Source organism: Anabrus simplex, chromosome 2, assembly GCF_040414725.1.
Source record: "Anabrus simplex isolate iqAnaSimp1 chromosome 2, ASM4041472v1, whole genome shotgun sequence".
Lineage (NCBI taxonomy): Eukaryota > Metazoa > Arthropoda > Insecta > Orthoptera > Tettigoniidae > Anabrus > Anabrus simplex.
In genome coordinates, this window is record NC_090266.1 from 43,972,286 (window position 1) to 43,995,848 (window position 23,563).

Here is a 23,563-nt window from a genome sequence, read left to right on the forward strand (position 1 = left end):
TATATTTAAGATCGTTCCAATTTCTTTCCAGGCTTCCCTTGTCACTATTAGGTTTTCGACGTTCTTCTCTCTGTCGTTCCATAGGAAAGTTCAGGTTTGAACTTCAGAAATCAGCACTTAACATCTCCTCTCTTGATAACTCACGAACAGTCATTGCGAGCAGCGCAGCTGAAATCTCAAACAGGAGTGAGCGGCTGGCGGCAGGCAGCGTTGTCCTCCAGCCAACTTCCCCTCCAAAATGACGCGCCGCTGGCACTATGGCCACATGCATTTGCTAACGCAGGCTTGAGTCTCATCTTTGCCGCCACACAACGCAACGCTCCGCTCGCCGCCTGCACTGTGGCCGAAGCCTTAAGGTGTGTTTAAAAGACTATATCACTGTCAGGTATAGATGTTGGAAAACTGAATTAAAAAAAAAAAAAATTCTTATAATGATTATGTAAAACTGATCGGAATTTCAATACGTATTTAAATAAGAATGATTTTCCATGGAACCCTCTTCCCCCTCCCCATTTTGTTTTGGTCAATGTTGATGGCTGCAAAGATATGAAACCCTTTTTTTAATACTCTGTATATCTAAGTAATAAAATAAAACAATATGAATGGCAAGTCTTGTCATGGACATAACAATTCACATATTACTGAACGCCCTGATAAAGAAATTATGTAATATGTTAGAAAACCTGCTGTCACTGATGTCTTTAACTAAAGCACTAACATAACCAACTATGGCAAGATTCAATCACAAGAGGTGAATGTCTAATAAACTACGCATGTTGCTAGTCAACTGGAGAAGTACTAAATTAAACTTAATGCAGAGCAATTAGTTTGAAATTTATAGTACATAATCTACAATATGAAAACTGTAATTTCTTACAGGTACATGTCAGAAATATTTACCAAGGTAATTGAAAACATTCTCATCTTCAATATCTTTCTGTTATTCCTATGGTTTCTTAACACTGTCAGATATTCAATCTTTGCAACATATAGTTAAATGTTTGTAGGTTTAGTTGTTACTGGTGCATATTCTACCAATAATTATGAGGTTCCTTCAGAAATAATGTTTTCTAAATATCTTGTAGATTTCAGACAGGTAAATCATTAATAAAGATTCTCCATCCTACAGGACATGTATGTGTGTATACATGTCTTTCTGTGTTTCAAGTTTTTTTTTTTTTATTTTTTAAAATATTTTTTTTATGGAGCAAGGGGGGGGGGGCAAGTTGCTCTTTTACACTAGTTTACCTTTTCCAGCCAGACTATGTTATGCAATGGTTATGTATAATGATTACAATGAAACTGAAAACCATCAACATTATTCATACCGCTTGTATCCTTCAACAGATATCACACGGTAACAAAGTTTATGTAGGTAACAGGGCCACAGTTTAAGGATTCTATATGTCCTTTCAATCTCAAATAGGCCACATTTCTACATTTCTGGCCAACTTAAAAAAAAAAAAAAAGACATATCAGCTTCCATTTAATGTTACAACTAGTCCGTTGGCGTAGAATGTGCAACCAAATATAGTATGTGGGTTACTAGCTGCTACCGTTCTTAAAAAGAGCATGGTGATGCATGCAGAAAAAAAGAGTCCTTTAGCCTAGAAAATTTGGAGAATGAACAGCCTGCACCATACACATTCACAATATGCTTCCTAACGTAATACTTTTCACTGCCTGCAACAATATGTCAAACTACTGTGTTTTACATTACGGCAAAATTATCTCCCATAATACATATCATAACATAACACTGTACTGACAAAAAAAAAACTTACCCTCTTCAATTACATCATACTGCATTGTTATTGAGATTTAAAATTATTGACTTAGAGATGATTTCCTGAAAGGTTTGCCCTTTGCTAAAGAGCTACTTAATCATTTTAAAATTCCCAAGTTTTCCAGGTTTTGCATACCAATTTGATAGTAAAAAAAAAAAAACACAACCCAGCTGCTCTTGGCATTCAGCCTAACACCTGGGTTAGCCAAAACGTTATAAACATTCATACATAAAATGAATTGGATCAACTATTATAAAGGCAAGGAGCAAAGGGAAGCCTGGGCGCTCTCTCAGATGGCAATATACAGGGGTAGTTAATGGGCAAGAGATAAGGCTCCAAACACCCTGAAAAGAAATGAGACTGTCTGTACAGAACAAAATTACTCCTTATATTCCACTCAAATTTGAAGGCGAATTAAAATGTAAAGCTATCTTAAAAATATCTAAAAAACTTCATGTGCATGTGCGCATGAAAAATCACCCAGCAAATTTGGCCAGGATTCCCTTGAAGTGGCTGCTACAGACATTTCTGTTCTTAACAGTTATTTCTTCTAATAATTGCCTCCATAATTTGTGCATCCTAAAAACCAAGCAATAGTAATGCAGTTTCCTTTTACAAGTATTCAAGCAGGATTAGTAAAGGTTTTGAAAAAAAAAAAACCTTCGACTGTTAATTTAGTAGTAGTAGCAGCAGTAGTAGTAGTAGTAGTAGTAGTAGATATTTGTGGTTTACAATGCATTTACAAATTAAATGTGTCAACTGTATATAAGATATACATTTCCACTAAAGTGAAATATAATTAAAAATGTTAAAATCTTTTAGAGCAAATGATAATTTACAGTACTGTATATTAATGTAAAAAATAAATAAAATAAATATATATATACACACCTGACAATTTTTAGTTTACCCGACAAGTGGACAGCCAGTGTTTTTTACCTCTGAATGAATTTCGAAGACATGGCTAAGCTAATGTTAAATAAATTAATAAGGCTCAAAGTACAAGACCACAGTGGCTGCCACAATACTGCCATACGATGTAATGCTCACAGAGTTACCCACCCAGAAAAGAAAATGTGAGGAAAAAGAGGATTCAAACTGATTATACTTCAACTATGTAGTATACTTCAATACTTCATTATAATATTCCCTGTATGAAAAGCAATTTATGTTCCCTATGACAAAAAAATATAAATGCAAAATCAATCAAATGGCAGATTGTATTATATACAATCATTCTCGTGCATGATTTTAGTCTTTTACATGTTCAATGGCCCACTATTATTCTTCAACATTCTTGTAATACTAGTGTTGTAATTTCTGTATCAGTCATTGGTAAAAAACACAGAAAATTGGGAAAATACTAAGATTCACATGTTCCTAAACATTTGTGTTATTTATAAAGCTATTTTTGTATCCATCCTTAAACCCAAAGTACTGTACCCGTAAGTTGCTCATAATGCTCAGATTTCAAAGAAGACATAGTTCACACTGGTAATCACTGTCACAAAAGGTGAAATACATAGGAACTAGTAAGTTTTTCAAAACAAGAACAGTGAATAACATGATTAAATGTTTAAGTGTAAACATTAGGTGGCATAATTCCACTGGCCATAATCAGTCAATACTCAAGTACACAAAATTACAAATAATGCTCCAGTAACTTCAACACCAAATGATAGGACACAGTAACTAACTGCACAAAGAAACAAATTCTATTAAATTCATTTTGTGAATTGTTGAGATATGCATGCTTTTAAGAGTGTTCACTTCACTTTCTAGATTTCATACATTCTTGCGAAGACAAGGGGACAAAACAGTTCTCTATTTTCTTGACCATCTTCTGGTTGCTTGCTCCTGCGACACTGATATCTGCAGCCTTTGATGGTGAAGCTGATAGATTTAATGCCCGCAACCTTGCTTTACAAATCCATCACAGTTGTTAAACTAGGTTCAAATGGAAAGTGCATTATTACAAACAGAATCTGCAAATATCACACACAGAAAAACAAGACCTATAACAACTAAGAACAAAGATTCTGAAGGCTTTGTACATGACAACAACAGAAGAGAACAATGATACTACATCTTAGGCCTGCTGCAGTGATGTACAAGGGTAAGCAAATCTGTTTCATTATTTAATACTTGTTAAAGATCCTAGCAGAAACTCATTAAACCTTGTTTCATTCCAAGGATTCCTTCTTCACATGGTATTTCAGGAGGAGACAAAATACTTTTAATTTAAAATTCATATAAACAGCATAATATTTCAATGCCATGAACAACACTTTTTTTAAAAACTTATCCCCAACATAAGAGTAAGTCCTTAGAATTCCTATGGTTGCTGCTAAGATCCCACAGAAACTGACTGTTTCAGCTCAGTGAAATTTGGTGAAGTGGCATTAAATGATTTGGAGTCACAGTCTACAATGACAGAACACACCATTAGGACAGAACTGGAACACTGAAGACTTAAATCAACATAAAACTAAAGAGACAAAGGGTTTCAGAATTGTCTACTTCTCAGACCTAGATTTTTTTCAACCAACATTGTTCATGAACTTCAAACGATACGACTACCAATAATATAGTTGAAAGACTGGGAAAATACTGTCTCCCGAGTAGTTTAAAAAAATGCACTGTCCAGGAAACCCTGATTATACTGAGAGACTTTAATGGTCAGGTCAAATCACATAAGCTGGGATTTGAAACCCTTGGGTCTCGGTTGGATAAGCAACACAAATATGAAAATCAGGATTTATCCACAAGGAACAGTATAATAGACACAATACCCTTTGGGTTTATGCAGCATGAAAAAGACTAAATCCAAGACATCTCTATCATTCTGGGTTCTGTAAACATCAATCCAAACCATATAATAATGACCAAATCATAGCTCAAGGAAACAGATTTATACAAAGTTTGAATGTATAGAAAAGAAAGTAGCATAGTAACATTGGGTCAAGAGGTAGGAAGGCCAGTGAATACCACAAAATGCATTTCCAATAGAAAACCTGGAGGTCAAAAGCTGCAAGTTGCAGACAAGAAAAAAGGAAGGACTATCTGAACTTGATCGAAAGAAATTCTTTTAAATACAGGAACTCCCTAAACCAGCACAGAGAGAGAGCGAGAGAGAGAGAGAGAGAGAGAGAGAGAGAGAGAGAGAGAGAGAGAGAGAGAGAGAGAGCGCGCGCGCGCTCTCAAGCATTGAGAAAATAAGTAGGGTCTTATCTAAGGAAGAATGAAAAACAATAAAAACACCCAGACACATATGAGAAAGTCCATCAATGAAAATCAATTCAGGAAATCAAACTCTGCATTATATATATATTTTTTGCCAGTTGCTTTACGTTGCACCAACACAGATAGGTCTTATGGCGACGATGGGACAGGGAAGGGCTAGGAGTGGGAAGGAAGCGGCCGTGGCCTTAACTAAGGTACAGCCCCAGCATTTGCCTGGTGTGAAAAATGGGAAACCATGGAAAACCATCTTCAGGGCTGCCGACAGTGGGGTTCGAACCTAATGTCTCCTGAATACTGGACGCACTTAAGCGACTGCAGCTATCGAGCTCGGTCACCTGCATTATATAATGGTAATGGGAAGACAGATGATACTGAGCAGAGTGGTTGTGCGTGTTAATGCGCTACAACAATGGAATCAGGATCTGCATTTAGGAGATGAGTGTGTATGAGCCCCACCGTTGGCTGTCCTGAGAATGGTTTTTTGCAGTTTCCCATTTTCACTTCCAAGCAAATGTTGCAACAGTTCCAATTCAAGGGCCACAGCAGATTCCTTCCACCTCCTTACCCAATTTCATTCACCATCATACATCTTCATTAGCTCCTCATCTGAGGTTGGTATAAGGAAGGGCATCCAACATGCCATATAAATTCATCCCACCTCATCACCGTACCTGCATCAAGAAATGGGACTAAGGGGTAGACAAATGGTGAGAAGACAGCTGATGTCCAGCACACAAACCTGGGCAAAAGAGCTTTACACAGAACATGAGTACAAAGATATGACAAAGAGAAAAGAAATTTACTGACAAAAGGAAAATCTATTATTACTAAAGTACAGATGAAGTAAATGGTACATAATTTTATGGAAATCTATAGAAGTTGAAAGAAGATGGAAATATTTATATCGCACAGACAGAAAACTATATTAATTAACAACTTCCAAATTATGAGATAAATGAAATCAAAATATCAGCAGGATGACTACAACACATTTCAACCAAGATGAAAACTCCTGTTTTAAACGGTGACTTTTCACTTAAAATCTCTCGTGTATTAACCACCAAGGCTCTCTTGGCAAGAATCCAGCAACGACATCACTCGCCTAACAATCTTCTTTACAATTTGGAGTGCGTAGAGATGGGAGACAGTGCAATTGAGGTAGCACTAAACAAGAAATGTTGCAAAAAGGGAAAATAATTAGCCAAACATAACTGCAGAGCCTGAAAGTAAATGGTTTAAAAAAAAAACTGAATGATGATCATGCTTTTGACTGAGCTCTCATATTCAGAGAGATATATTAGAAGAGTCCACTGCAAAAATGGGAAATATCAATTTGAAAAAATATGTAAAATTGAGTTCAACATTCCATACTATACATCAAAGGGAATAGAATCCAATACACTTCATTCCACTGCAAAACAAATTATAGTGACTAATTTATAGTTTCTTGTAATATTGAAGCCATTTCCTTTCAGTTTTGTCTCAGTTATGAAACAATTTATAATGTTCAATCAATCAATCAATCAATCAATCAATCAATCAATCAATCAATCAATCAATCAATCAATCAATCAATCAATCAATCAATCAATCAATACTGATCTGCATTTAGGGCAGTCGCCCAGGTGGCAGATTCCCTATTTGTTGTTTTCCTAGCCTTTTCCTAAATGATTTCAAAGAAATTGGAAATTTATTGAACATCTCTCTTGGTAAGTTATTCCAATCCCTAACTCCCCTTCCTATAAATGAATATTTGCCCCAGTTTGTCCTCTTGAATTCCAACTTTATCTTCATATTGTGATCTTTCCTACTTTTATAAACACCATTCAAACTTATTCGTCTACTAATGTCATTCCACGCCATCTCTCCGCTGACAGCCCGGAACATACCACTTAGTCGAGCAGCTCTTCTTCTTTCTCTCAATTCTTCCCAACCCAAACATTGCAACATTTTTGTAACGCTACTCTTTTGTCGGAAATCGCCCAGAACAAATCGAGCTGCTTTTCTTTGGATTCTTTCCAGTTCTTGAATCAGGTAATCCTGGTGAGGGTCCCATACACTGGAACCATACTCTAGTTGGGGTCTTACCAGAGACTTATATGCCCTCTCCTTTACATCCTTACTACAACCCCTAAACACCCTCATAACCATGTGCAGAGATCTGTACCCTTTATTTACAATCCCATTTATGTGATTACCCCAATGAAGATCTTTCCTTATATTAACACCTAGATACTTACAATGATCCCCAAAAGGAACTTTCACCCCATCAACGCAGTAATTAAAAGTGAGAGGACTTTTCCTACTTGTAAAACTCACAACCTGACTTTTAACCCCGTTTATCAACATACCATTGCCTGCTGTCCATCTCACAACATTTTCGAGGTCACGTTGCAGTTGCTCACAATCTTGTAACTTATTTATCACTCTATAGAGAATAACATCATCCGCAAAAAGCCTTACCTCCGATTCCACTCCTTTACTCATATCATTTATATATATAAGAAAACATAAAGGTCCGATAATACTGCCTTGAGGAATTCCCCTCTTAACTATTACAGGGTCAGACAAAGCCTCACCTACTCTAATTCTCTGAGATCTATTTTCTAGAAACATAGCAACCCATTCAGTCACTCTTTTGTCTAGTCCAATTGCACTCATTTTTGCCAGTAGTCTCCCATGATCCACCCTATCAAATGCTTTAGACAGATCAATCGCGATACAGTCCATTTGACCTCCTGAATCCAAGATATCTGCTATATCTTGCTGGAATCCTACAAGTTGAGCTTCAGTGGAATAACCTTTCCTAAAACCGAATTGCCTTCTATCGAACCAGTTATTAATTTCACAAACATGTCTAATATAATCAGAAAGAATGCCTTCCCAAAGCTTACATACAATGCATGTCAAACTTACTGGCCTGTAATTTTCAGCTTTATGTCTATCACCCTTTCCTTTATACACAGGGGCAACTATAGCAACTCTCCATTCATCTGGTATAGCTCCTCTGACCAAACAATAATCAAATAAGTATTTCAGATATGGTACTATATCCCAACCCATTGTCTTTAGTATATCCCCAGAAATCTGATCAATTCCAGTCGCTTTTCTAGTTTTTAACTTTTGTATCTTATTGTAAATGTCATTGTTATCACATGTAAATTTTATTACTTCTTTGGCCTTAGTCTCCTCCTCTATCTCGACATTATCCTTGTAACCAACAATCTTTACATACTGCTGACTGAATACTTCTGCCTTTTGAAGATCCTCACATACACACTCCCCTTGTTCATTAATTATTCCTGGAATGTCCTTCTTGGAACCTGTTTCTGCCTTAAAATACCTATACATACCCTTCCATTTTTCACTAAAATTTGTATGACTGCCAATTATGCTTGCCATCATATTATCCTTAGCTGCCTTCTTTGCTAGATTCAATTTTCTAGTAAGTTCTTTCAATTTCTCCTTACTTCCACAGCCATTTCTAACTCTTTCTTTCCAGTCTGCACCTCCTTCTTAGTCTCTTTATTTCTCTATTATAATAAGGTGGGTCTTTACGATTCCTTACTACCCTTAATGGTACAAACCTGTTTTCGCATTACTCAACAATTTCTTTAAACCCATCCCAGAGTCTGTTTACATTTATATTTACCGTTTTCCACCGATCATAGCTACTTTTTAGAAACTGCCTCATGCCTGCTTTATCAGCCATGTGGTACTGCCTAACAGTCCTACTTTTAAGACCTTCCTTTCTATCACATTTATTTTTAACTACCACAAAATCAGCTTCATGATCACTAATACCATCTATTACTTCAGTTTCCCTATAGAGCTCATCTGGTTTTATCAGCACGACATCCAGGATATTTTTCCCTCTGGTTGGTTCCATCACTTTCTGAATCAGCTGTCCTTCCCATATTAACTTATTTGCCATTTGTTGGCCATGCTTTCTGTCGTTCGCATTTCCTTCCCAATTGACATCTGGCAAATTCAGATCTCCCGCTACAATCACATTTCTTTCCATGTCGTTTCCCACATAGCTGACTATCCTATCAAATAATTCTGAATCCGCGTCAGTGCTACCCTTTCCCGATCTGTACACTCCAAATATATCAAGTTGCCTATTATCTTTAGAAATGAGCCTTACACCTAGAATTTCATGTGTCTCATCTTTAACTTTTTCGTAGCTTACAAATTCTTCTTTCACCAGAATGAACACTCCCCCTCCCACTCTTCCTATCCTATCTCTACGATACACACTCCAGTGCCGGGAGAAAATTTCTGCATCCATTATATCATTTCTCAGCCATGATTCAACTCCTATTACAATATCTGGTAAATATATATCTATTAAATTACTTAATTCTATTCCTTTCCTTACAATACTTCTACAGTTCAACACTAACAATTTTATGTCATCCCTACTTGATTTCCAGTTCCCTGTTCCCTTATCACCGCTCCCTAGGCCATCCCGTTTCCCTGAATGTACCTCCCTGCAGTGGTAAAGAATTGGTGCAAAACACAAAATAGGGAGAATGCTAGTAAAGAAGTGTGGGGGAGAGGGGGTGATGCCGTGTGTCAACATTGGTATCACTGCACCAGGTGACAAACTAATTATTTGTTTCTGAAAATTGTTGTTAGTGGTTGCTAGACTTTATTTATGTTGTGCAATTTATTGCTATTGGTAAGGTTCAATATCATGTCTAATGATTGTATCTTCAGAAGACAATGAAAGTGAAAGTACTAGTATGGAGAAAATAAATACAGGCACAAGTAAATGTAAAATACGGTAGAAGTAGTGATGTAATGGAAAGGTTAAGGTTCTTTATGCATGCAAATGGACCGGACTAAGTGTTAACGTTATCAATGTTTTGAGGTCATTCCGCAACAAAAAAAGGATCAGTGACGGAACAACATGCATAGCTATATGGATTAATAATTATTCATTTGATTCAGAAGCGTAGACCACGCAACCCAGAAGAAAACTTGTTACTCCATGATAAGGCTTATTCATACGCAGAATCATAGAAAAAGATGGCACCAAGGAAACTGCTGTGTGCTAATAGCCATTCAAGTCTTTACATGGTATTACAAAGAATGCATTTAAACTCTACAGAAATCCCTTAGAACTACTTGTAGAGCAGCAAAAGACCAGCGAAGCAAATATGATCACAAACATTGCAGAATACTGGAAAATGTGACTCTGATGAAATATATCAGCTCATTTAAGGAACTCCGACGTCATTACTATAGGATGAAGACACACTACATATTAAGAAAATGAGTGAAACGCATAAAGAAAAAAAACTGCCATCCATTTTGTACAAATACTACACAGAAATCTTCAATGTGAGATTTAATATCACATTTGGCTATCTACGCTGAGGCACATTCAGTGCACACAAAAAGTACCAGGCTGACTTAACAGTGCTTGCATTTTAAAAATCAGATTCTCTATCAAAAGATGAATAAAACAGAACAATGAGAAGCAGAAGAACACAGCATGAACGGCATATGAGGTTCATAAGCATAAAGCCAAATTATTTTATGAAAGATAATGGAAACTAAGAAAGAATAGCATGAAAGACTGGAATGCACAAATCTATTGTCTTCGATTTTCAAACAAACCTATGTAAGCCTAATCTCGCAACTCACTGTCTATTATCAAGGGCAATTAAAATTCTACTCTTTCAACATTCACATTTTCTCTACAGGATAATCAGTCTTCTATGCAGGTTTTGCTTGCTCACTGTAGTTAACTAAGGTTCAAAAGTTTACATTTCATTTCCTGTAAAAATAAAAAATAAAAATCTGACATTCCCCGCTCTTTTGCAGTGGACTCTTCATCTCTATGTGGCACACAGACCATATTAGTAATAATAATTTCAAATCTTAATTCATTACAATACTATAATTAAAGTATCTAATTGATAAGAATGTTTCTTAGTTTATGTTTAAGTACATGAAACTAGGAAAAAAAAAAAAGATAGCAACATACATAAAAGTTAAACAATGACAGGACAATGTGGGCATAGGGAGCAACCTAGAGAAAGGGGGAGGATAAACATAAGAACACCAAATAATCGCAATTGCCGTACCTTTACGTACTGCCGTCTTCACAGATTAACACTGACATAAAAAATCTCAATTCTTCCAGATCCACGTCTTCAAGATTGACTAGCCTTCTACTAACCAAATTCAAGCAGGGATGGGGAGGGAAGTGGGGAGCAGGGGGTCACAGCAACATCCACACTTGGTGAGGCAGCCATTCTTGAGGGAAATTCAGTCTTAATTTAGGAAGAAGAGTACAGTAAGGAACAAACCAGGTACAGAAAAAGTGTGTGTGTGTGTGTGTGTGTGTGTGCGCGTGCGCGTGCACGCGCACACCATACATAGAAGACAATGGACACAAGAGAAAAGGAACCTAAAAAAAATTGTATTTATTCTTGTTCTATGTAATGTGTGTACTCAAATATTTTACCAGTTTTTGTTGCCTAAATCTCTGAAATCAGTCTTTCAAATGAATGATATTAGCTTTTCAAGGGTTGAGATAGGTGTAAGATGATCTTTCTACAAGTTTTCCTTGCACTTGCAGATATTGGTACAAAACTCACTTTTCTGTATACTGTAGTATTTTGACTTTGATTTTTTTTTTTGCTAGTTGTTTTACGTCGCACCGACCCAGATAGGTCTTACAGCGGCTATGGGACAGGAAAGGGCTAGGAGTGGGAAGGAAGTGGCCGTGGCCTTAATTAAGGTACAGCCCCGGCATTTGCCTGGTGTGAAAATGGGAAACCACGGAAAACCATTTTCAGGGCTGCCGACAGTGGGGTTCGAACCTACTATCTCCCGAATACTGGATACTGGCCGCACTTAAGCGACTGCAGCTATCGAGCTCGGTTGACTTAGATTTGACACTCGCTCACTCTCACTCATTATCATGAAAGGATGTTATACCATTCAGCATCTAGTCTGTAAACTCTGCAAATGAACTAAGCCTCTTCACAATTCTCCATTCGCACCTAACCCTGTCACCTTGTTTAGTTCCACACCTCTTACATTCAAATCCTTAAGAACCGAGTCTAACCATCTTTGTTTTCGTCTCCCTCAGCTTCTCTTTGCAATGACCATTATTCTTTTCTTTTTTTTGCTATTGGCTTTACGTCGCACTGACACAGATACGTCTTATCGCGACGATGGGGACAGGAAAGGGCTAGGACTGGGAAGGAAGCGGCCGAGGCCTTAATTAAGGTACAGATCCAGCATTTGCCTGGTGTGGTGATGATGATGATGATTGTTGTTTAAAGGGGCCTAACATTGAGGTCATCGGCCCCTAATGGTACGAAATGAAATGACAAACAAAGTCAAAATCATCCAATGACCAAAATAAAAAATGTCATGAAGAATGAATGGATGGACATGAACCCCCCAAAAAACACCAGTGGATCTGACTAAAAAAAGACCATAAATAATAGTATTACTGACCAAGGGACCAATTATAAAGCACAATCCTGAATCGAGGATGCCTGATGTCTAAAGGGGTCCAAAATCCAGGTCAAAGGCCCCTCAGAATGGTACTTATCGCTAGTAAAGTAGAACCATGGTACTTGTCATGTTGGGGTACTAATCAAAAGTAGCAAAGACTCACGGTGTTCCACACGTGATGGTACTACTCGCAAGTATTGTACATCATACAGGTAACGCAAACCTATGGTGTTTCTCACACAATGGCGCCACTCATAGCCAACGCAAACCGATGATGTTTCTCACCTAGGTGTACTAGTCACGGGTGCCGGTATTCCTGGGGTGATCCTCACATAGTGGGTACTAATCACAGGTAACGCAGACTCACAGTGTCGCTCATATAGTGGTACAACTCGCAGGCAACGCCCAGACCCACGGTGTTGCTCACATGGGTACGACTCACGGGTACTGGAAACCCACAGGAGAACCAACTCATTGCTGCTACTAATCACAAACCTGTTTCGTACCTAATATAGAGGTACTACTCGCAAGTACAGGCAACCCATGGTGTTCTCTGTGTGATGGTACGAATCAAAAGGAGTTTCATGGTTCTAATTCAATAATCCTTTGGTAGCCCCTTTTAGTCGTCTCTCACGACAAGCACAGGATACCGTGGGTATATTTTTCGTCTGCGTTCCCCACCCACAGGGGTTAGAGAGAGAGAAAAAAGAAGAAGAAAAAAGGGATCCGTCACTTCGAAAAATGAAGTAACGGATAAAGAAAGACAAGGGCCACGAAGGGCGTGAAAACTAAAGACTATCTAGGCCTCGAATGCTCCAATACCGTCGGGGTCGGAAAGGAACAAGAGTTGACCAAGGGAGGTTGGACAGGATAGACGAAAGTAAGGAGCCTGGCACAAGTGGAAGCAATGCCAAGACTTAGCTAAGGGCCCCGTGGTCGCCAAGACACACTCCCAAGTTGAGAGCCCCTTGGGCCCCTTGTAGTCGCCTCTCACAACAGGCAGGGGATACCGCGGGTGTATTCTACATGTGTCCCCCACCCGCAGGGGGTAGTGTGTTTGGTCCGCGAGAGGTATTTTATTTCCCTCAAGTCTGCCGGCAAGCTGGTTAGGATCCCCCTATCTGCCACCTGGAACGTGCCACGTGGGAGTATCACCTCTCCCCCTGCTATGCCACCGTAGTAGGTTCGTGGTTGCCTGGTGTGAAAATGGGAAACCACGGAAAACCATCTTCAGGGCTGCCGACAGCGGGGTTCGAACCCACTATCTCCCAAATACTGGATACAGGCCACACTTAAGCGACTGCAGCCATCGAGCTCGGTGACCATTATACTTCTAGGTAACCTATCGCCACATTTTGCATTGCATTATCCCGAAATTGAAGCCATTTTACTCAGCACAGTCAATACCCTCTAGCAATTGTCCGCATCTGTATTCTTATTTGTTCTGTCTCGCTTACACCCCATACAAGCAAACTGTGAGTGATCACAGACAGTACCCAAACAATTTTTATAGTGACAAGCTCCATGGTGGAGTCGTCAGTGCCTTGGCCTTCGGACCTCGGGTTTGATTCCCAGCCGGGTCAAAGGGGTTTTAATCTTGAATGGTTAATTCCCTTAGCTTTGGGACTGGGTGTTTGTGCCATCCCCAACATTCTTGCAACACGCACACCACACGTTCTCCTACCACACATACACGCAGTTTCCCATACACGGTAGATTCTGTCCACCTCTGTAAGGGCCACACAACGTTAAAAAACAGCTAAGTGAAATTATTATTTTAATTTTACAGTTGAGCTTTCCTTTCTTTTGATGTTTTCTATGCGATTTGTTTCCAGTTTGTGTCAAGTGTTTGCAAGGAAGACAAGGAATTTGGATGCATCCACTATCTCAAAAATTGCAATTTAAATTCTCATTCAACATCTTTGTGCTTCATTTATTTTTGATCAGCTAAAATTCATGAACCTAGTCTTGTTGGAGAGTACAATAATATCAGATGAATTTGGGAGATAGTGGGTTCGAACCCAACTGTTAGCAGCCCTGAAGATGGTATTGCGTGGTTTCTCATTTTCACACCAGGCAAATGCTGGGGCTATACCTTAATTAAGGCCACGGCCGATTCCTTCCCATTCCTAGGCCTCTCCCATACCATCATCATCGTAAGACCTATCTGTAATACCAATATAAATGGTCTGTTATTGGGCATTAGAAATTTTCCAGCTAAACCATTATTGGCTGCCAGAGTTTCGCCCCAGTGTGCGAACTTGGACTCATCAGTTGGTAAATAGCACACCCACCAAGACGCATGGCTAGTGCATACTGTGGAGGCCACTGTGTAGGCTACTTGGAGCCACCGGCATTGCCAATGCATTATGGGAGACTTTGTCTCATTACCAAAAATTGATGCCTGCCTGGCCATCAGATGATAGAAATGTTGATTCCCATATCATCATCATCCTAAACCATCTCCAGTTTCCCGGGTGTGGTATATGAGCCTCCTCCATCTCATCCTGTCCTTGTACCATTCTTCCTCCACCAACTTGTCCAAATCATGACCTCTCAGCAGTACATCGCTCTTAAATAAATCTATCCATTTCCTTCGTGGCCTTCCCACGGGTCGTCTTCCTTCTACCTTTCTGTCAAATTCCTTCCTTGCAGTTCTGTTTACTGGCATCCTCTTCATGTGACCAAACCACTTCAGTCTTGATATCTGAATCTTATTGAGGAGAGAATCACCTATTCCTACTTCTCTAATTTTCTCATTCCTAACCTTGTCTTTCCTGGTTTTCTGGATCATAGTGCATAGGAATTTCATTTCAGCTGCCTGAAGTTTGGAATTATCTCTATTGGTCAGTGTTGAGGTTTCGAGACTGTACGTAAGAATTGGTGTATAATAGGACTTGTACAATGTCATTTCTGTTTTCATGGGTATTTGCTCATCCCACAGCAGGTGTCTTACCTGGTGGTAAAATTGTGTTGCCTTATTGATTCAACTGTTCACCTCATGTTTTGCTAGGTTGTCATTTGATATAACGCTACCCAAGTATTTGAAAACTGGAACGCTGTCCAGTTGAGCTTCATTTAACATGACTATTGGTTCTGCTCCTTCCCCATACACTTTCATCACCACCGTCTTGGTCTTGCTGATGTTTAAATCATATTTCTTAAACTCCTCATTCCAGCTTTGTATTCTCTCTCCCAATTCCTCTTCCGAGTCACTCCAGATCGCAACATCATCTGCAAATGTGAAGGCTTTGATATCTCCATGGTCTTTCCTTTTAATAGATTTCATTACTACATCCATTACAATAATAAATAGAAGTGGTGACAATGAGCTGCCCTGCTGCACTCCTCTCTGTTTCAAACCAGTCCGACAAACCACATCCTACTTGAACACAGCTTCTGTTCCCACTATACAACATTTTCACTTTGTCTAGGAGGCTGTCTCGCACTTGAAGTTCTTTCATGCATTGCCAAATTCTTTCCCTTGGTACACTATCGTATGCTTTCTCAATGACCAAAAATATTAGAAATAAAGGCTTGTTCTTCTTCCAGTATTTTCCATTAGCATCCTAATTGCAAATATAAGGTCTGTAGTTGACCTTCCTGGTCTGAAACCATACTGCTCTTCTTCCAAAATTGGTTCAACAATATCTCTGATTCTGGTCTCTATTATTTTTTCCAATATTTTCAGGACATGAGACAGTAGTGTGATACCACGGTAATTAGTACATTTTCGTCGGCTTCCTTTCTTGAACAGAGGTACAATGATGCCCATCTTCCAGTCCTCAGGAATACTATTTTCCTCCCATATCTTGTTGAGCAGTCTGTAGAGCCATTGGATTCCTGGAATTCCTGCTGCTTTCAGCATATATGCACTTAGTTCGTCTATGCAAACTGCCTTTCCTTTCTTCATGCTCTTGAGGGCATTTTTAACCTCAAGCCATGTAATTGGTGGTTCAGTTGTGGTTCCTCGACTTGGCTCTCCTTTATCCGTTGTTATGTTTTCTGTATCTCCATTCAGCAGCTTTTCGAAATAGACCTTGAGTTCTTGTTTAATTTCTCCCTCTTCTTCTGCCAGAGTTCCATCATCACGTTCTATTGCTTTTATGGTCTCTTGATCCCTTCGCTTGTTTTTCACTACTCTGTATAGCAATTTCATATTTCCTCTACTGTCCTCTTCCAGTTTGTCTGCAAACTCATTCCATTTTTTCTCTTTTTCTTCCCTTACAATGTTCTTTACAGCAAGTTTCTTGTTCCTGTATACTCCTTGAAGTCTTTGTATTTCTTGTTCTTTTCGTTCTTGTCCCTGTTTTTGTTTTTACTTGTCCAGTGCCTTCTTTATTTGGTTTCTTTCTTTCACCGCTGTTTTCACTCTATCATTCCACCATGGTGTCTCCTTTTTCCTTTTGATAGAACTTGTAACTCCACATAGGTTTTTGGCTTCTCCCACAAAGGTGTCTTTGAAGGCCTTCCATTCTTCATTAACGCTGGTTACTTCACACTTTGGCAAACTCTGTTGAATCCTTAGGGAATCCGAAATACCTGGTCCCAAATGAGTAAATTTATAATACCAATGTAAGTGGTCTGTTATTGGACATTATTTCAGGTTCCCTATGGGAATCAACATCTATATCATCTGATGGCCAGGCAGGCATCAATTTTTGATAATGAGAAAGTCTCTCATAGTGCATTGGCACTGCCGGTGGCTCCAAATAGCCTATGCTGTGGCCTCCACGGTATGCACTAGCCATGCATCTTGGTGGGTGTGCTATTTACCAACTGATGAGCCCAACTTAGCACACTGGGGCAAAACGCTGGAAACCAGGAATGAGTTAACTCGAAAATTTATAATGTCCAATAACGGACCATTTATATTAGTATTATAAATTTACTAATTCGGGACGGGTATTTCAGATTCCCTATGGGAATCAACATCTATATCATCAGACCTATCTGTGTTGGTATGACGTAAAGCAAATACAAATATCAGACGACATTTCTAATGTTAGTCCAGGGTTAAAATATTATTACCCTCTCAGTACCGCGCATATTTGTTAGGTACTAGCCAAGAGTGCCACCCATTTTTTTGTCCGATTTGCAACTCTAGCAAAAAAATTCATCGCTCTCTCAATTTGTATCCATTCTCAGTGAAACTTTTTTAATTATATAAAAAGGTTTGTTCCTTTGAATTAATGGCACTTTTTTTACCTAAAATCATTTAAAAATTAAAATAAATCATGAATTTAAAAATTTAAAATACAATTAATGAAAATCCACATTTTAAGGCAAATATGCAGTTCTAGAAAGCAGTATGACACACTAACTGATGGTTTTTCTTGTAGCACAGACTCCTGACTGTCGTTTTGGATAAAAGTATGTTATTTGGTGTGATAATATGTCATAAAAATCAAAATATAATCTATAGGTTCAGCATCATGAGGAGGGGCATGTGTCGGTCCAGGTTACTTGAGGAAAGGGTGAGGTGGTTGATATGGTAAACCACTATCATGTGTAACTTCACTGAATAATGGCAATGTGTGATACTGTTAATACCAATATTACCGTCGAAATCTTGGTTACTTTCCGAATTATGTCTAACCTCAGCAATTGGCGGTGTTCCACTTACAAAATCATTTTCAGAATCACTCTCACCGACTATAACCTCACTAGAATAGTTTTCAACACTTACAAGGTCCAGTTTACTTTCTGACACGACGTAATCATCATTCCCTAAACTATGTATGTAATCCGTTAGAGCATCATTGTTTGTAAATACGTTGTCCCGTAAGTCCACAATCACTGTTGACATATGCGCAAGATGTGTGGACATGGCCTACACTTTTTTAAATGTTCATCACACGAAAACAAATATTTTTATGGGGCTCCTAGAGGTAAATTACGAGACTACACACCTTCCTTGATAAGAATATACTGATATGTGCTATCGTCTAACTGAAAATGAAGAACTACAACTGTTTCTAAAAGAGTCTGCATGAGAGATGAAATGTCATTCCTGGCACTTTCGACGAGATTCAGGATAGGTACGATAGTAACATACATTAAAGAAGAAACAATGAAACTTCTATTCAATACATTACATTTATTTATTTATTTCGTTTTTTTTAGGACAAGTTTTGTTCATATTCTGAACATCTTCAGCTATGAATATTCTTACAAGGTTAAATGATAACATTGTTTTAGAACTTACACTTTTCTCCTAACTAGTCATGAAATTAGCCCAAGAACAGGAAATTCCAGCAACCCATAAGAATGCCAACAGCAAGAACACTAATGAACAGATTTTTTTTTTTTTAGTATTTCAAAACAAATTTATTTTTTTATGGATTATTTTCTAACTTTCATTTTTTTGTGGTAAAATTTGTCATTAACAATTTTTGGATATATTTTTCCCAAAATTACATTGTATAATGTACCAGTGTGATTTTTAAATTCTGTATCTGTGGATTTAATTATTGCAGCAATGGTAAACCATCAATAATAATATCCTATAATAAATTTATGAGGCATTGACACCTCTTAACATTATGATGTACAGCTATCTTGATGAGAGGCAGACTGTGATACTGGAAAGGTATCAGGGAAAATAAAATCTAGACTGCACTTTACAGTTTCAATAATCAAGATCCTAGGGGAGGAATGGATTACCATAAAATTAAGTGCCATATATGATCCAAGAAACCAAGAAAGCTTCCTGACAATAAAGTCTAACTGTATTGTATGCAGCACTAAAGAAAAGAGGAGGGGGGCCAGAAGAGTATGCACTTGGTGAAACAAGGGTCTGCATGGAGTGTGTTTCCCAAAGTACAAATGCTGACTCTGGAAGGTACGTGTGTACAGTCTTTATATTAGGTGCTATAATTCATGACTAGATAAGAGTACAGAAAACAAAATTACATCACGTTACACAAAACTAAATGTACATTTTTTTCTTTTTTTTTCAGAACGATTGGTCAAGAAGAACACTAATGAACATATTACTTTTTTAGTATTTGAAAACTGATTTATTTTTTATGGTATATTTTCTAAGTTTCACATTTTTTTGGTGGTAAAATATGCCATTAATTTTTGGATATATTTTTCCTAAAATGACATTGTATAATGTACTAGTGCGATTTTTTTCAATTCAGTATCTGTGGATTTCATTATATAGTGATTTTTTATATTTTAACGTGTATAATAACGAAAAATGGCCAGAGTGTTTTGGGCCTGACTGATGAATGTAGCCTGAAAGCGAAAGGGTTAAATGTTTAGCTTGACTATCAAGTAGTGTCGTGCGCGAGCGGTGTCGATTCTGCAGGATGTCGCAAACCCGTGTGGCACTCCACAGCAACCGAGTGGTAAGCCTTGGTGTTATATGATTATGAATGAGCAGTAAAACACTAGAAGTTCAAAATACTTTGTTATGTCTTGCTAATGATTACACTACTACAATATTACCCCTCTTTTACACTTGGTTTCGCATAAATCTGTCTAATAAGCAAGCCGCTCTTCAGAGTTACCATGCACTTTGCACTATCCGGTTTGATCATCACGCTGTGGTTACTCGAAGCGTTATATGTTAGTTGTGACGCCATGCGGGAAGTATAAAATGTCGCAAACGTTAAGTTTGAGGATTTTAATACATTGTGAGCATAGGAAATCTGAGGGGACCAAAAAAAGGTGTCGTACACGACGGGAAAACTTAAAATACGGGAGTGTAAACGCGGGGTAATACTGTAGTTCCATAACGCAGTTAAGGTGTGATATTATTGTTAATGCCCTGGGATGGGGGTGGGTGGGGATTAATTGAAATTTTTACATAGCATTCCCCATCCGGCTACTCATTCCTTCCACCCAGCAAATGAAACTTTCTGAGGAGAACACTGATCTCTAAAGGAGAAAGAGATAATCTGTAGTTCACGAGGCAAAATACAGAAAGCAACACAATGTCTAATCAGTTTACAGTATATTAATACTTTTACGTAGGTGGTTTGAAAAGTTCTCGGAATGTACTAGAATTACGTATCTTACCTCGGTGGAACTGCTCTTAATTTTCAACATAGTCTCCCTGTAGACTAATGCATTTGATCCAGCGATGTTCCAATGCCTTGATCCCATCTCGGAAATGAGATTCCTCCAGGCCTGCAAAATACCTCTCCAATTCGGCTGTCAGTTTTTCCTCGTAGAAAATCTCCGTTCACTGAGGAAAACTTTCAGCTTGGGGAATAGATTAAAGTCTGATGGTGCCAAATCTGGTGAATAAGGTGGACGTGGCAACAATTTGTACCCCAGTTCATAAAGTTTTGCCATCGCAATAACACTTGTGTGCGGCGGAGCGCTGTCCTGATGAAATATGACCTTTTTCCTTGCCAAACCAGGCCTTGTTTCATGTATCTTTTCCTGTAGTTGGTCTAGGAGGTTTGCATAGTATTGCCCCATAATTGTTTGGCCAGTAGGAAGGTAATATATCAGCAGAATGCCTTTTGCATCCCAGAAAACTGAGGCCATGATCTTTCCGGCCTTTGCTTTCTTTGGTGGTGGTGGTGGTGGTGAATCAGCATGTTTCCACTGCTTTGACTGCTGTTTTGTCTCGGGGGTATAGTAGTGGACCAAAGTTTCATCTGTAGTCACAAACCGGTGCAAAAAATCTTGTTGGTTGCACTGAAAACAGGTCAGACTTTGTTCAGACATTTCCAATCAGGTGCGTTTATTGTCCAATGTCAAGAGCCGCGGCACCCATCTTGCGGATAATTTTTTCATACCAATTCTTCGGTTAAAATACAATATACCCGTTCGGAAGACATCCCTACAGCTTCAGCAATCTCCAGCACTTTCAGTCGACGATCCTCTATGACCATTTTATGCAATTTTGCGATAAATTCTGGGGTCGTAACACTTTTTGGCCACCCACTACGCGGATCATCATCCAAGCTCTCCTGACCAAATTTAAACTCGCTAGTCCACTTGGCAACAGTTGAAAATGAAGGAGCAGAGCCCCCAGTGTGTTCGGAAAGTCGGCATGAATTTCCTTTGCTTTCATACCTTTCTTTACAAAGTACTGTATTTAATCACTGCTCGAATCTCAGTTTTTTCCATTGTCACAAATCACTACGCGGGAACCACAACAAAGAGTCGTCACTACCACACTCCTGCAGCTAAAGCACTGACGCACCACGTGTTCACTCACAAAGGATGTGTGATTATTGGGCGGGAACCTCGTTGTTCTAGCACCGACATCTAGCGGTGATTCCGAGAACTTTTCAACCGTCCTCGTATTTCTATCAATCTGCTTCCATTCTCTTACACTTATTCAGTGGTGTATGTATTAGCTTTCATTTTCAAGCACAGTAACTTTGTAAATTCAGACCATCATTCTCTTTTCACTTCATTATCCCCAACTTCTTTAACCCCACCAAAAGTCAAATCTAGTTGCTTAGCATTCTTGTAATACTTGCCATTCAAATGCAGCAGCACAATGTCAAGCTAAGCTAGTTCTAGGTTTTCAGTGCAGCAATGCATTCGCCTAAAAGTTGTTACATGCACCTACAAAAATTAAACAACATGATCCATGAAGAAGGTTGACCATGGGGCAGATTTGTTACAGTACAATTCACGCTAATATGCTTCCATAATGTGGTTTAAAGCTGGAAAATACTTTTCTTAATACTTCCACTGCTCACACAATAACCTTGTGCAAAGCCCAGTCAGTCGCTTACAGCTTTATGGATCACATTAATTTCAGCCTTCAGTGATCTAGTTTCGGCATGTTGTGTTTGGTTTTTCAGAATGCAGAAGTAACAACAAATTTAAGCTTCAGTTTGCAGATAAGAAAATAATATACTGCTAACCCTGTGGAAAACCCATAAAAGGGGATCAGTGGTCTCAAGTAATGCAACATTCCTTAAGCAGCAAGCACATCACTGCAGCTTCAAGTACAACTTCTGAACAAGTGCTGTTAGCTGAACCAGGAGAATTGTCCTCACATCCAGGCCCTTCAAAATGTAACGTTTATCATTCAGATTTAAGTAGGGCTTTGATTTTGGCTGATATTCCTCCATATATTGTGAACAACACTGAGTTTAGTAAATTCCTTGGTAAGTACACGAACTTTGATACTCCAGAAAAATCTGCTTTGAACACACACTATCTTCGAAAGTGCTATGAGAAAACATTGTGAAATGTCAGGGCAGTGGGCGAAAATGAGAAAATATGGGTATGCATCGATAAGCCTAAGGATTCTAATGACAGAAAAGTGGGAAATGTAGTTGTACTTAAAAATCTAGAAACTGTCAGCAAACACTCAATTTTGCTGGCATGTTAAGAAATGCCAGCAGCAAATCATGTCACAGTAGCTAGGCTGTTCCATGAAAGTATACATTTACTGTGGCCAAATTGTGTGAAATATGAATGGGTGATGCTTTTACTTAAGGATGCAGCATCTTAAATGAACAAAACTGCCATCGTCCTTTGTGAGAGTTATCCAAAAATGATACAACTTGCATTGTACATGCTCTGTACAGGGTATGTAAAAATATGCTCATAATGTACCACAGCGAGGACATTTGTGTCGAATGGAAAGAAAATCTTTAAGTAAGCACTATCTCTTCAGGAACAAAGACCCAGAAACTCATTACCACCAACCCTTACAGTCACTCTATACGGGACATGGCTTGCCCCAGTTGTGTACTATGCAGATAATATCAAAAGTTTTAAATTGTTTAAAAATGAATTGTACGAAGGAGGGGCTTCATAAAAAAAAAAAAACACGTCAAAATCTGTTAAAGTACAGCACTTAAAGAATCAAACTGGCATATACTGTATCTCTACTAGAGTTTCTGTGTGTGTCTATAAACAGAACTAAAAGCAACAACAAACCTCTTGACAAGGACTGTTAAAAGTCTGGATAATACTGTTTGTGAAAAAATGCATGACTTTGGAGATGGCGTTCATTGTGCACTACAAAGCCTAGAAACTTCCAAGAATTGAGGTAGGTGTAATAGGCGAGTACTTGATGTGCCTTTACCTCATAAGAATGCCATTTAAATGGC

At 38.5% G+C, this 23,563-nt stretch overlaps 1 protein-coding gene across 3 annotated transcripts in view; it reads right to left on the bottom strand.

Moving 5' to 3' along the window:
- Stat92E (Signal transducer and transcription activator Stat92E) overlaps positions 1 to 23,563 on the bottom strand; it is a 522,273-nt gene that overhangs the window by 11,395 nt on the left and 487,315 nt on the right. Inside the window, exon 17 of one of the 3 annotated variants that reach the window (XM_067140263.2) lies at positions 2,943 to 3,734. The exons of the other annotated variants lie outside the window; for them this stretch is intronic. Coding sequence (XP_066996364.1) covers positions 3,710 to 3,734 — 25 coding nt within the window. The 3' untranslated portion in view covers positions 2,943 to 3,709. Of the gene's footprint in view, positions 1 to 2,942; positions 3,735 to 23,563 lie in introns of those variants that run through there. 3 annotated transcript variants of the gene reach the window in all.